General features: G+C 36.2%; 1 protein-coding gene across 2 annotated transcripts in view; it reads left to right on the forward strand.

The window, feature by feature from the left end:
- Positions 1–5939: 5939 nt before the first annotated feature.
- Positions 5940–14843, forward strand: part of LOC131957720 (DNA ligase 1) — a 58312-nt gene continuing 49408 nt past the window's right edge. Inside the window, exons 1-9 of one of the 2 annotated variants that reach the window (XM_059322467.1) lie at positions 5940–6042; positions 8898–9041; positions 9418–10033; positions 10177–10270; positions 10487–10707; positions 11167–11347; positions 12365–12409; positions 12593–12639; positions 12700–12752. In XM_059322467.1, coding sequence (XP_059178450.1) covers positions 6026–6042; positions 8898–9041; positions 9418–10033; positions 10177–10270; positions 10487–10707; positions 11167–11347; positions 12365–12409; positions 12593–12639; positions 12700–12752 — 1418 coding nt within the window. In that variant the 5' untranslated portion in view covers positions 5940–6025. Of the gene's footprint in view, positions 6043–8897; positions 9042–9417; positions 10034–10176; positions 10271–10486; positions 10708–11166; positions 11348–12364; positions 12410–12592; positions 12753–14843 lie in introns of both variants that reach the window. The other variant, XM_059322466.1, reaches the window with a different exon arrangement.

The following is a 14843-nucleotide window of genomic DNA, read 5'->3' on the forward strand; positions in this document are numbered from 1 at the left end:
TGACCAGAAAGATGCGCAACGGAAAAATGCGGGACGGAAAAAAGCGCAATAAGAAATTCGCAACGGAAAAATGCACAAACGGAAAATAGCGTAAACAGATCCCCTTCAAGACTAATAATTAAGAACGAAGAAGAAGAAAAAGAAGACTTGTTACAACAAGTTGAACTTTTATGGCATTTAGAATTACATAGTAGCTTGTTATTTTTACACTTGCAGAGATTTGTTGTCCACTTTATTGCGTAATTGCAGCGAGTGTAGCCTTGGGCGCCGGTCAGTGATTGTGAAGATGTGATGGTTCGTAGTGATTTTTTCTCAGTGCCAACGGACGAGCATACAGTTGTTTTAGAACACCATGTTCCATTTCTAGCTTGTAGGAAGCGCCCTCGACGTTCATGACAACTGCAATGACGCTTCGAGGGGCACTGGACCTCTGTCAACATATGGTTTACGGATGGGAATATTATCTCCCACTTCAGCTTGTTTAAAATTAGTATCTGATTTTGTTAGCATCTTAGCACCTTGAGTTTGCAAGTTAGTATGAGCTGCTGACCTGTTGTCCATGATGTTTTGTTTATTGTGACACAATCTGCAAGAAATGTTCCCTTCGTACCCTTTGTCTGCTTCATTGGCTTTTCCGCATATTGTATCGTTGCCACAGGATCCGCAAGAATGGGCTGCACTACAATATTTTTTACAAACTACACATAATCTGTTGGCCATATTATTGTCACGCAACTGGTCTGGACGTTCCGGCACGGCAGTATATGTGTTAGCTGAGGATGTCGTTGCATTTATGACAACCTCCATTTCTTTTTCAATGTTCTCAGGTCTTCCTCGGTAACTAAATTATCGAGAGCCTTTCTTGGTAGATTTGAAGTGCTAAGTCTCACTTTTGCTTTGCATCCAAACAAGGCTTTGTTGTTGGATTCCTTGATGAAAAGAAAGGTTTTTCATAAATTAAATAAATTTGAGACTCTCGGCCCAATGAGCTGATTCATTTGTCTGCATCCATGTCATCATCATGTTTTGAACATCTTGGTTGGCACGTTCTATTGAACCTTGGCTTTGGCTATGCCTTGGTTTTGCGTGAACTAGTTTAAGTTCAGACCACGCGTTCTTTAGTTCAGAATTATTTTAACAGCCATCTGGTATGTCTGTATCTTGGTCTGACAGCCCTTTTGGTCCATGTCGCATGCATATAGAATGCTATACAAACAAGAGCCAAACAATACGTTACTCACAATGAAACCGCACCCAGGATAATGAAAACGCCATCACCACTTAGTCTAGATAGGACATTGGCCAGGACATCCCGGCCAATACGCGCATTGGCAGCCCAATATACGAAATACGTTCTCATTGCTAAGCTGTTCGGGCTTTGGCCAAGAGAGCCGGCCAATGCGCACATTGGCCGGCCAATTCGTGCTTCGGGCTTTGACCGTAACATATATATATATATATATATATATATATATATATATATATATATATATATATATATATATATATACAGTGCCCGGGGCATATGTACCCCCCTCCCCTCGCTAAGCCTCTGAACTGCAAAGATACTGAATTACAAATTAACAAATTAGTAATATAATAAATTAGTAATACACGTTTTCTATGCATACTACATTTGTATGTCTTTGTACACGCTTGTGTATAATATGTATTTCATTTTTTTTACTTTCTCGTATGTACGAAGTATAGAAAAAGTCTTGTAATCGTGCAAAAAACAAGTTAATAAAAAGTCTAGTGACAAATTAAGCGCAATTTCCTTAATTAATTTTTGTGACCGAACGAAAGGATATTTTTGAAAACTTTCTTCGGCAATATTGTTCTAAATTATGGCAGGAATCGATTGGTAAATGTTTCAAGTCGCTAAGTGGTCTGGTTGCCGAGATATGGGCAAAAAACTCGTATCTCCTCCTCAACGAAGCAATATCGAGGACTAGTTCCAAAAGCAAATATGTTAAGCAAGTTCCGAGGATGAATGTGGGCAAAAAAATTCCTGAAATTCCTTCCTGGATTCCCGGAAAAGCCAAAAAACCTCGAAAAAATGCAGGTTTTTGCTCTGTTTTAAAATGTTTAAGTGATTACATTTACAAATGGATTTAATATCATGTCTATATCCCGAGTTGCCACCCCCTGTTGTTTTATATAAGAATATTCGAGAATGTTTAGGGGAGATCACTCCCGGTTTATTTTCTGGATGTATTTAATTATTTTTATAGCTACGCACTGTGGGCTGAACATCGTCCTGTTTTTGTTTTTTTTTTATTTATAGGAAAATAAGTAACATAACAAAGCGACCAAATACTTTTTTAACGACATTTGTTTCCGCTACAAGCTCTTTACCTCGTATGGGTATATTACATTTGTAATCAAATGAATATAATTTAACATATTCCATACAAAATATACAACATTTAGTTTAAACTTTTTAAAAATAGAATAGAATCTCGCACAAAAAGAATTGCACACCAAGTGAACGCCAAATAAAATGTGTATAATAATGCGGAATATTATTAGTACTTTATAAATTCACATGCGTTTATTGAGAAATCGGAAATAGCCTAAATTACTACTTCTAGTCAACGGAAGTTACTCAAAATTTGAAAGAAGGCAGAGAATTAGATCTTTTACTTATATGTGAAATTTCATTTATCGATCTCTATCTGAAACAGTACTCAAGTTATAGGCTATTGAAAGTACAAATAGTTCCACTTCCGGTTCATAACTTTTAATTGGAATAGAAAAAGAACCCAATAAAAAATATCACCCACCAAATAAACTACTTAAGCACAATCAAATGTACAGCTATTCTTCTAATGGTGTCAGCTATCCTCCTCCTCCACACACACACAAACACACACACACTTACACACACACACACACACTTAGACTGTAGTATAAAAATTTGCTTGATGGAATATGTACATTTGTAAATTTCAAAAGTGGTTTCATCCATATCCACTTCGGTGGACAGTGTATTTGGTGTTATATCCCCCCTCCTAGCTTTTTGTCGAAAGGCTTCAATGTGTGCATCCACATAGAAAAAAAGCATTTAGGGGCTTAACTGTAACAGTATATTAATTCAAATGGAAAAATGATTGTATTTGTTAGTAAATTGATAAATTTGGTGTCACTCAGACCCAGACGTGGATTGACGTGTCATTTATTACAATTCTCAAGAAAACCTTTTTCTTTGAAACGTTTAGTTAGTGTAATCCCCCCCCCCCCCACCCCCACCCTATTCCCGGTCATAGCTTTAAACTGTGCATATATAATACTAACGATTTTCATCTATAGCCGGTTATAAATACAGATGGAATGATAATATATATATATATATATATATATATATATATATATATATATATATATATATATATATATATATATATATATATATATATATATATATATATATATATATATATATATATATATATATATATATATATATATAAAATTCTTTTTGTCATGGTGTCACCCGGTGCGGTCCGCACCCCCTCGCGACGCCCCCGCTTACACGTAAACGGACATCATCACCTACCGCCTACCAACAGAACCGAATGTCCCACCCACACACCCTGCCTACTACCTGGCTGTCTGTCTGTTTGTCCATACGCCAGTCTATAAATCTCAATATGATCCAAGTTCTATTATAGTTGGAATAACAGTTTTCCGATCAACTACAACTTCAAGCGAACTACAAATTTGCGTGCGGCGTCAAAACGGCCTATGACAAAACGGCCCAGTCACAACGACCCCGACAAATTGGCCCCAACTTAAGAGCCCCGTCAAATAATGGACCGCGTCATATAGACTCCCGACAAATAGGCGCCCGTCATTTAGGCTCCCGACGAATAGGCTCCCGTCATATACGCTTCCGACAAAATGGCTCCAGTTAATAAGGCTGCCGACATATAGGCTGCTGTCATTTAGTTTCTCGACAAAACGGCCCCCGTCATTACGACTCCCGACAAATAGGCTCCCGTCATTTTGGCTCAAATAGGCTCCTGTCAATTTGGCTCCCGACAAAAGGACCACTGACAATACGGTTTCCGCAGAGACTAAGTCTCCCGGCAAAACGGTCTCATTGAACATTACACCTGCCAGTAAGACACCTTCATCAATACTCTTTAGAGTTAGCTTAGCCAACACTCTTAAGTAATTCAACGTATGCATCTCTTGTTCGGCAGGCCTTATAGTTTATCTATTATAAGAAATAGTTTGTTTAGTTTTAAGGGTCATTTATCTATGACTTCCATAAATGAGTCGGTTATAAGCTGTTCCAACTCAGTTTGTAGGGAGAGGGGTCCACGCTGTAAATTCCTACCTGCAGTATGCTTTTAGGTTATCAAAACAAAATGCCATTATCCTGTAAACATAAGGTATATCATACATTTACACTTCTGTGCTAGCTTTTAAGCATCAGATCTTTACAGTTATAAGTTAAACATAATCAAAATTTTAGAATTGGTGGAATTTTGCTGTTAAGGGCTCAATTAGTTTGTGAATTGATGTTGGTTCATGAAAAACAATTTTATTCAGGCATTTAATTAAAAGAGGTTATAGTGGTAGTAGAGGTAGGACTTCTTCTTCGTTCTTAATTTTTTTTTATTGTTGGAAGGGATCGAGCCTTATCTGCCAGAGGGTTTGAACCAGTGTTTCTTCCAGACTTTTTGAGCTTTTGCCGACTCGACCACGCCTCCAACACAATTAAGGATACGTGTCAACTGGTTATGCGCCATTAAAGCCATTGACTCTGATTTCAGCCTGCTTTTCTTTTTTGATTTGCTTCCATAGCCTTTGTCCAACCAAGAACAAACTACAAGGCAGCAGTTGTTTGATTTTGGAGTTGTCTCTCCTAGAAGAGTGGCTGTCCCCAGCTAACGAGCCAATAGTGGTCATACGATTCATTTGTCTGGAGCCAAGATGCCGGGAGTTATTTTTTTGTCGGAAGCCAATATGTCGGGAACCCATTTGTCGGTAGCCAATAAATCGTGAGCCCATTTGTCGGGAGCCCTTGTCGGGAGCCAATATGTCGCGAGTCAATATGACGGGAGCCCATTTGACGGAAGCCTAGGGGCGGCGCTACCTATAAGGCGAACTAGGCGGTCGCCCAGGGCGCTGTCCATAGGGGGGCACCGAAATGGGTTGGAAAAACAAATTGAAAGTTTGAGTGGGGGGTGCAAATCGAAAGTTTGAGAGGGGGGGGGGGTGCAAATCGAAAGTTTGAGGGGGGGGGGGGGTGCAAATCGAAAGTTTGAGGGGGGATGCAAATCGAAAGTTTGTCCCCGGGCGCCGGGAAGGGTCGCTACGCCTCTGATAATACGGGGCACGAAAAAATTGCGGGGGGTGGGGTTTAATAAGTTTTGCCTAGGGCGCTAAATAACCTGGCGCCGGCACTGCGGAAGCCAATAAGTCGGGGCCCTTTTGACGGGGATATTTTGACTGGGTCGGTTTGTCGGGGGTCGATTTGACGGGGTCATAATAACGGGGCCATTTTGACGGGTCCGATTTGTCCCGAGCCGTTTTAACAGGGCATCACCAATTTGATATAGTATTAGGCAAATACTTATATATTACATTTCGTCATGGTACAGACACTCAAACAAATCGAAACTAAAACAATATATGAATAAAATAGAAACCATGTTTTTAACTTGTGTCCGACGCCCTAAAATTTCTAATGGCCCCCTCCCTGGATAAAAATTTTCTATCTGAAATAAATTCTGCCTCCAATACTAACTCAACTGTACCCTTACATAAAATTGAGATACTATTAGTAACCCGCGAGGATCTTCCGGAATTTATTCTGCGAAACAGTAGATAGTTGGCGGGAAGTAAATATTGTACAAGTCAACTGTTTACAGTTTAATAGGCCTAGTTTGCTTGTGTACACTAGACACTCGCTAATTTTTATAATACACTACAGCGTCGAAAACAAAATAATAACATTATTAAAATTGTTTGCTAAATTAACTCGCTTAATGGCATAAACTCTGAAAACAACATGCAAAAAGCAATAACGTGAGCTTCTCTTTAATAAAACTTTAATTTTTAATTTAATTCATTTTTTTTTAATGATGATGTGTGTGACTGTGTGTGGGTGTGTGTAAGCCTGTAGTACTGTAGTGTAAGGTAAAACTCCATTTTAGCGTATTTTATTCCCCGCTTCACGTTCACCTCCAGTTTAGCGTATTTTATTATAAACACAACCGAAACACACACAAACGTTAGGAAAACATTGGGCTTATTTATTTTATTTCTTTATGACTTTATGAATTTTTGTTTTAATTTTGATAGTTTACTTTAGTCAAAACTTGAAAAAAATCCAAATTTGGAATATTGAATGTGCTATATCGCTAATGTTCGTGTGTCAGTTAAGATATTCATGGGTGAAGTATGAAACTCAAAATTGCAAGGCGGTTAAGTTTGTACTTTTTCAAGTATCTCCCACGCATGATACTATAAATAAACTTTTATGAACTCACAATGACCCCAAATCTGAGGCCAACACCATTTCTAGATCTAATAGCTATTGCCCAAGCTATGATGTATGTTGATAATTAAAGTCAATATGAACTCACGGTGAACCCTCGATCGTGTAGGGATTTCTCTTGCTGACGATCACACTATTTAATTGAAACTGTACTGCTTTTGTATCTTTTTTTTTACCATTTCTAAATAAAACTCACATTCATGAAAAAATATATGCAGATCTACCTCTAATCTTTGTGTTTCCCTAACGTTTTTGTATGTTTGGGTTGTGTTTATAATAAAATACGCTAAACCGGAGGTGAACGTGAAGCGGCAAATAAAATACCCTAAAATGGAGTTTAACAGATGTGTAAATTAATCGGTAATCTATCGTTTTGGGTGCGTAAAATCGTCAGAGGCTAGTTATGTGGGAAAAAGTTGCCTATTTGTTAAGGCTTTAATAGAAATATAGTGATATATCTGTGTCAAATATTATAGATGACTGAATAATAAACCAAAATCAATGGCTAAATGAATGATGAAAACATTGCTAGTCTTTATTTTTTACTGAAAAGTTTTATTACTTTTGAACAGGTACATTAATGAAACTTTGAAGCATTTTTGTAACTTTCAAAACATAGGCTAAATCCTCCTAAAAATGTGAAATAATTACTAAAATTTAATGAGTCACCTTTTTTTCACATTACTTCTAGGCCTAGGCGATATTACATACCTGAAACGATAGATTACCCATTTTTTAGATCTAGTTTCTCTGTTGACAATTGAAAATAATACCTACTAAATAGTAAATAGGCCTAGTGCCCTAGTAGATCTAAATAGATTTATTATATAATTTAATAGCATACCCTTAGCCAAGATTTATTTATTATTATTAGTAGGCCTATTAAACATAAAATGATAAAAATTTGTGTTAGGTCTAGGGGTGTTGGAAAATTGCGAGACGCGAATGGCGAGGCAGTAAACTGCAAGAAGGGCTCGAAACCGCCGGTCACGTGACATTTTTGCCTAGCATTTTACCTCCACACGATACTTATGGTAGGATGCGAAGCTGTCAGCTAAAAATTTTAATGCGACCGATTTACAGTGATATTTGATGCAGACTTCGTAGATGTTTCGTTTACATTGTTTAAACTTCAGATTTTTCCGGCTCTAGACATTCTGATGATTTGTCAACTTGCGAAATACTGCTGACGATAGATCAGCTTCCTTTTGTGTAAAACACAGAGGACGCAAAGTAATTTTGTTTTATTACGTAGCAGGATGAACCCCCCGGTGTAGCATCAACTCAACCAACCAGCGGGTTTGTTTCATTGAGTTAAATATAAACTCAAAGCAATAATATATTTAATAGGTCAGACCACATAGCACACACGCATGTTGTTTTGTGTCGAGACTTAATAAATTTCAACTAATAAACTAAATAAATAAACTATCTCCCTTTATTTTCTTTAGCGATAATTAAATTAACTAATAAATTTAAGAAATGAGATTGCAAATTTGCTGTATAATTTATTTTTACTATTAAAGAAACAACTACATTGTTTCAATACCACCAGCTCCCTTTCTTGAATCAAACGTTAATTATTATTTTTTAAAGTGCCGTGTAGGAGAGGGTAGAGGGGTTGGGGCAGGGCCATATACTCATTGAAACAGAACGTTGCGGCATGCAGGTATACTATTTCCCCTCAAAAACTCAAGGCAGTGTGATATTACACTGCCTTGAGTTTTTGATGTGTCTTTCTAGTTTCTGAGGAACTTCACTGTGACCCCACAAACGGCAGTTTATTTTTTTATTTTCTCGCGCAGTTTAGAAAACGTGAATGGGCGAAAAGCAGACGACAATGTTTAGAATTTTGAATATCTAGGTATAGATTTTTAAAAATAGCCTAAAATAATATTCTCTTTATGACTCACACTGATCCGTCTATCCAGACTGGATTTTTCTCCTGCTGACAAGAAAACGAGAGGGGGCGGTCATAGGATGTTAAGATATTTGAATTTAAATATATATAAAAAAAATCAAAACTACATTTTAAAAAAGAACAACACACAACATTTGTGATATATCAGCTTCTTTAGTTAATAACTATAAAAAAAAAAAAAAACATCAAACAAATCCCCCCCCCCCCCCCCAGGTATGTCTCGCATTTTCTTCTCGCAGTTTACCCCTTCGCCGTTTCACGTCTCGCAATATCCCAACACCCTAGGCCCAGGGCAGGCCTAATTGGCTAAGTAATAAGCTAATATTACAAATCAAAAGGCACTATGAATTGAAAACATATGTGTACTATCAGAGACAGGAACTTATGTTGATGTCTGTTCCTTATGTAATGTTCAAGTGCAATTTTTATTTTTTTACTAAATTTTTTTCTTTCACATTATAGGTCATTTTTTTCAAAAGCACCTCAAAAAAAGGTTGCAGAAAACACTGTAAATGGCAAAGACAAATCAGAGTCAACAAAACAAGTTGAGGTAAAGCCAAAGGAAGACAAAGAACCACAAAAGAAGAAAGATGAACCCAAAGATAGGTACTGTAACTATAGTTGTTAACAATTAAAATACAAATCTCAGACAGCTATATGTTGTTAATTCATATCTTATTTGCTGCATGCTCTGGTGGTATTTTGTTTTTACATTTTTATGTAATATATATTGTACATTTGCTTTTGCTATGCAGCCAATAAAACACATTTTTTTGAAAAATGAAATGTTAAAATTTTCATCAACTTAAAATGTTTCAAATACATGCTTAAAAATTCTGCTCTTAGATTTTAAAAATAAAATTGAAAATTACAGTTTTACTATCTTGTACTTAAATTTTAAAGTAACTAAAGTTACTATTAAATTCTATTTTAAATTCTTGCATCTAGGATTTAATTTGTTTTAATATTTATCCAACAAAAGAACTAAAAAGTCTCCAGCTGCCTCTACAAAAAAAAAGGCATCGGATGCAGGGAAGAAAGAAAGTCCAAAAGTTGAGAAGAAAAAGAAAGCTACTCCTGTTGAAAATGAGAAAGAAAGCCCACCAGTAAAAAACAAGAGAAGTCCAGCAGTAAAAAATAAGAAAGAAAGCCCACCTGTAAAAAATAAGAAAAGTCCAGCAGTAAAAAATAAGAAAGAAAGCCCACCAGTAAAAAATAAGAAGGAAAGCCCCCTAGTAAAAACTGAGAAAGATACCCCATCAGTGAAAAATAAGAAGGAAAGCCCCCTAGAAAAAACTGAGAAAGATACACCATCAGTGAAAAATAAGAAGGAAAGCCCTCCAGTAAAAACTGAGAAGGATAATAGCTCCCCATTAAAAACGCCTGTCAAGAAAACTGTAAATTCGATAGAACAGGACTCTCCTATTATAAAAAGGAAGCGAGTTAACAAAGCTAGAGTCATTGCCAGTGATGATGAAGATGATCTCAATGATAGTGAAACAAACGAGAATGAAACTGTGAGCCACTTAAATGAAAATAAATCTGAAGAAGAAAGCAACTCTAATGAGGAAAAGCTAGATAAAACACCCTTAAAAAAGGTAATTTGTTGTGTAAGTTTTCATTAGTTTGTTTAACACAACACTGGTAGTTGCATTTATTTCACATGAGAGTACTCTGTATATTAAAATGGTGCTTTGAACTAGAATAACATTAGCGCTAACAGCATTGTTTGGTTGCTCAGGTCACAAGCAACTGTGCAGGAACGCAAACACCGGACGATGACTGTACTGTAACTCCTGAGAAGACACCTGGTGGCTTCTATAAACGTAGAACAGGTAATAGCTTGTTTAGATTATTTTATTATATGCACACTTGAAATGCTATTAATTAAATAAAGCTTAAAATTTCTTATTCCAAGACAATGTCATTTTTAAAATCTAATTCATGATGGAGGAGAAAGATTATTTCGTTGGTTTAAAAAAAATATATTTATGAAAATTATTATGTCACGGTTAATGTTTGTATTACTATCTTTTATTTTTGGTTGACAGCAAGAAAAAGCATTAGTACACCAGCTGCAGGGAAGCGCAAGTCAGATGTGCTGTCTCCTGACGTGGCATCCACTGCCAGCAAGAAGCTGAAGGACAGCAGCTGGGGTTCTGACAGTGACGACAGGCCTGAAGGAGGAAAAAGTAACCAGGTTAAGTCGAAGACTGAGATCAAACTCGCAGAACGTAAAGAGGAAAGGGTGGAGGAGGACATGGACACAGAGGTAAAACCCTAGCTTTGGTCAGGGCTGTTGTCTGTTGGTTGTTATTGGTGCTAATAACCTTTCATTTGTCTAAAAATGATTAGTCAAAGAAATATTGTTATTGGTGCTAATAACCTTTCATCTGTCTAAAAATGACAAGTCAAAGAAATATTGTTATTGGTGCTAATAACCTTTCATCTGTCTAAAAATGACAAGTCAAAGAATTATTGTTATTGGTGCTAATAACCTTTCATCTGTCTAAAAATGACAAGTCAAAGAAATATTTGCTTTGCGTTTTATTTTTACCAACTTCAAACAAAGTAAATTCAGAAAGAATATGGAAAAATTATATTTTGTATAAGGAATAGATAAATAAATGGAGGGAATTTATTTTATATATCTTCAAAGCTAGATTATGTGTTAAGTTTAATGTGAATGTAAACATAAACAGTTTAATTTTTTTGTTTTTATAAAATGAAGGATACAGTAGAGGATAAAGCTGGAACTGAAACGCCTAATAATGAAATTAAATCTGAGAAAAAAAATGGCAAAGTTGAAAAAAAATCATCAATTAAAACAAAACGAAAACTGCTAGAGGAGGATAAAGAAACAAACCAAAAAGAAAAGAAAAAAACTGTTATCAAGGAAGAGAAGACAGCTGGTAGGTTTTCCATGTCTTTTTGTTGTGACCCCTACATTTCAAAGTTGTAACTTTTCTGCTTTTTAACAGAAGTTCACTATTTTCTTCTAAAGGAAAAACCCATCGGGAAAAAAATTAATTTATTTTTTGCCAAACAACTTTTTCCTAAAAATTTGACAGCTTTTTTACAGATGCATTTTTTAATGTTGAATTTTAAACGTTTTATGTAGGAAACAAAAATGTGCAGAGACAGGCGCAGTACTCTTAATGTTAAATGTACAATATTTACTGACACTTTAACAACAGGCTTCTTTATAACCTACATCTTGCCTGCTTGTTATGGTTGCACTGATAGTGAGGCTTACAGCTTGCGACAATGCAAGCAGTCGATTTCATGCAGTCTCAATACTAGCCTACATTGGCTATTATTAAAATATCTATTTTAATTTAGAGTTAATTAGCATTAAGGTTAAAAAGAAAACAATATTGTTTAGGTGTGACACGTTCGGGGGCATTTTTGACTGAGGTGAAGGGGGGAAGGTTATTAAATAAATAGAAGATTAATGTAGCTAGTGTAAGATAAAATAATAAAAAAAAATTATAATAATCTGTTACCACAAGCTGTCAAAAATCACATTTCTATTGTTGTAATGTATTCTTCTAGAAGTGCTTAAAAAAATTGTGAAATACAAAAAAATTGTTTGAGAAATGTGAGCAGCCACACTGAGCAGATCCTTCCCCACCACCCAGCATGTACAACAATTTAGCTTTTTTTATCTGTGAACAATTTTTTATTGGCTGATAATAGTCAAAGCTTTAAATATCAGATGTTCAGCTAAAAATGGTGTAACAATTTTTTATTGGCTGATAATAGTCAAAGCTTTAAATATCAGATGTTCAGCTAAAAATGGTGTAAAAAAAAGGCCCCATCCTGTTTATAAGTATATGTTGTAGTTGCTAATTTTTAAAATTTTTATTAAGTGTTTGATAAATTAGTTTTATGTAACTTAACAGCATTGCTCTTTTTTTTTTCTGTAGATGACAAAACCAAACCTGGCAACACTCCTGTGCACAGTTTTTTTGGTGAGTTCCTGGTTTAGTATGACATTGTGACCTTTTGTGTTTCTGATTTGATGTTGTATAGGTTGTGTCAGATTTTATGGGTTGTGTTCCTGATTAAGTTTTAAGTAACATGTTTGGTTAAAGTTTTAAATGTTACCCCTTATGTTCCAATTGATTTATAATCTGCAACAACAAACCCTTCAGCACCAAGAAACAATTCTAAGGGAGACAAACCAGCTGATACACTACCTAAGGGAGACAAACCAGCTGATACACCATCTAAGGGAGACAAACCAGTGGATACATCAACAAAGGGAGACAAACCAGTGGATACATCTGCAACACCACCAGGCAAGAGCAAAGGGTAAGTAAAATTTATTTTCTTTGTGGTCTATGTGGCCAATTAAAGTAGAACTGAATAGTCCTGCAGTGGCCATTATTCATCGAAACGACTATGGTGTAGTTTGTGCTGGGGTGTAGTTTGTGCCTGATAACTTTAGATCAGGCACTGTCAGTTGTTGGGATGGGAAATATGGAAGAAATTATTTTGTGTAGTCTTTAGTCTGCATGGCTATAGTGGGATTGGGAGGGGGGATTTGAATGAAATATTTGTTTTTAATAGCTGTGATGGTGGTGAGGGGATATTAAAATGTTTTTCTTATGGTCTGCATTACTGTGTGGATGTATGATGTGGGGGGGGGGGGGGGAATGAAATGTTTAAGGGCATGGGCTGGTGATTAATACCCAATTAGCCAAAATGCTTATTTATATACCTAATGATATCATATCTAGCACATAGTTAAAACCAATGATTTAAGTTTTAAAATGGCCAAAAATTTCAAAATTTCTGAGTGCTACAAAACAATTGCTTGTATTAACACTTTTGTCTGGTAAATCTGAATCGGAACATTTTAACTTAATTGTAAGCAGTTAAGATTTGTCTTTTTTTTATGCTGAATCAGTTACACCAAATATATTTTCAGTTGTCTCCCTTACACATATTGCTTTCTTATACCTATAGCCTATATGACAATATGGGACTCCCTTTACATTAATAACATACAATGTGGCAAAATAAAATTGTCTTTTAGTTATTATATTTTTCTATAATACAGGAGCGTAACTTGGGTAAATACTACCCATATAATAATATAACTAATCTATCATATTGTAAAACAGCAATCAATCAATAAAATTTTGAACTAAATATGGTTTAAATGGACAATTTTTAAACAGTAACTTGAAGTTGATAGTTCCAAAAAGTATTTCTATATTATATACCTTTTAACATTTTAACTAATAATGATGAATGAAATACTGAAAATTTTTATAACATTTTGTTATAGTAGTTATATTGAAGGAAGTTGTAAAAACAGCTATAAAAATGTCGGCAAGGCTTATATTTATTCTAAAGATCTGCAAGATAAACTTTTCAAATAGATGTATGTGCTGATGTGAGGTCCTAGTGAAATACTGGGGTTTGGGCGAACTACTGGGCCTGTCCATTCAGCTGTAGGCAGCTGGAAGAAAGAAAATACTAGAGTCAGATGGTGGTGGCTGCACAATTTCTAGATGGTTCTTACTTTTTTACATGCATTCTACAGATGAAAAATTATATGACGCAAATGTGGTCTGTCACACACCCTCACTACATTAAAGACGACGGCTATTACAATTTAACACGAAAACAACAATACATAATCTTTCGACTTAGAACAGGCCTCAACAGACTAAATCAACACATGCACAAAAAACTGAAGGTTGGGTGTAGCGAAATGTGCTCTTGTGGCAAGGCCCCGGAAAACACGGAGCACGTACTCCAGGAATGTACTCTGTATGGCCGGGCAAGAGTCAGACACTGGCCCCAGCCCACCCCACTCAGGGAAAAATTATATGGGACACCTGACAAACTGGAAACCACAGTCCGGTTTGTCCACGAAGTTGGACTTGTTGTCTGAATCCTCCACCATATTCAAAAATTAAGAACGAAGAAGAAGAAGAAGATATGACCTCATTTACTAGTGACTCCAAGGTTGCAGGAGTCACTCTGTTTAAATACTGACTCCAAGGTTGATAGGAGTTACTCTGTTGGTAACTGATGACTCCATTATTAGCATATGACAAGGCAGCCCATTCACCATTGTTACTTAGTTACTCCAAGGTTGGCAGGAGTCAGCCCATTGTTACTTGGTTACTCCAATGTTGGCAGGAGTCAGCCCATTGTTACTTAGTTACTCCAAGGTTGGCAGGAGTCAGCCCATTGTTACTTGGTTACTCCAATGTTGGCAGGAGTCAGCCCATTGTCCCATTGTTACTTAGTTACTCCAAGGTTGGCAGGAGTCAGCCCATTGTTACTTAGTTACTCCAAGGTTGGCAGGAGTCAGCCCATTGTTACTTGGTTACTCCAAGGTTGGCAGGAGTCAGCCCATTGTTACTTGGTTACTCCAAGTTTGGC

Source organism: Physella acuta, unplaced genomic scaffold (assembly GCF_028476545.2).
Source record: "Physella acuta isolate Inbredline_101_S28 unplaced genomic scaffold, ASM2847654v3 ptg001260l, whole genome shotgun sequence".
In the NCBI taxonomy this organism is placed as follows: Eukaryota; Metazoa; Mollusca; class Gastropoda; family Physidae; genus Physella; species Physella acuta.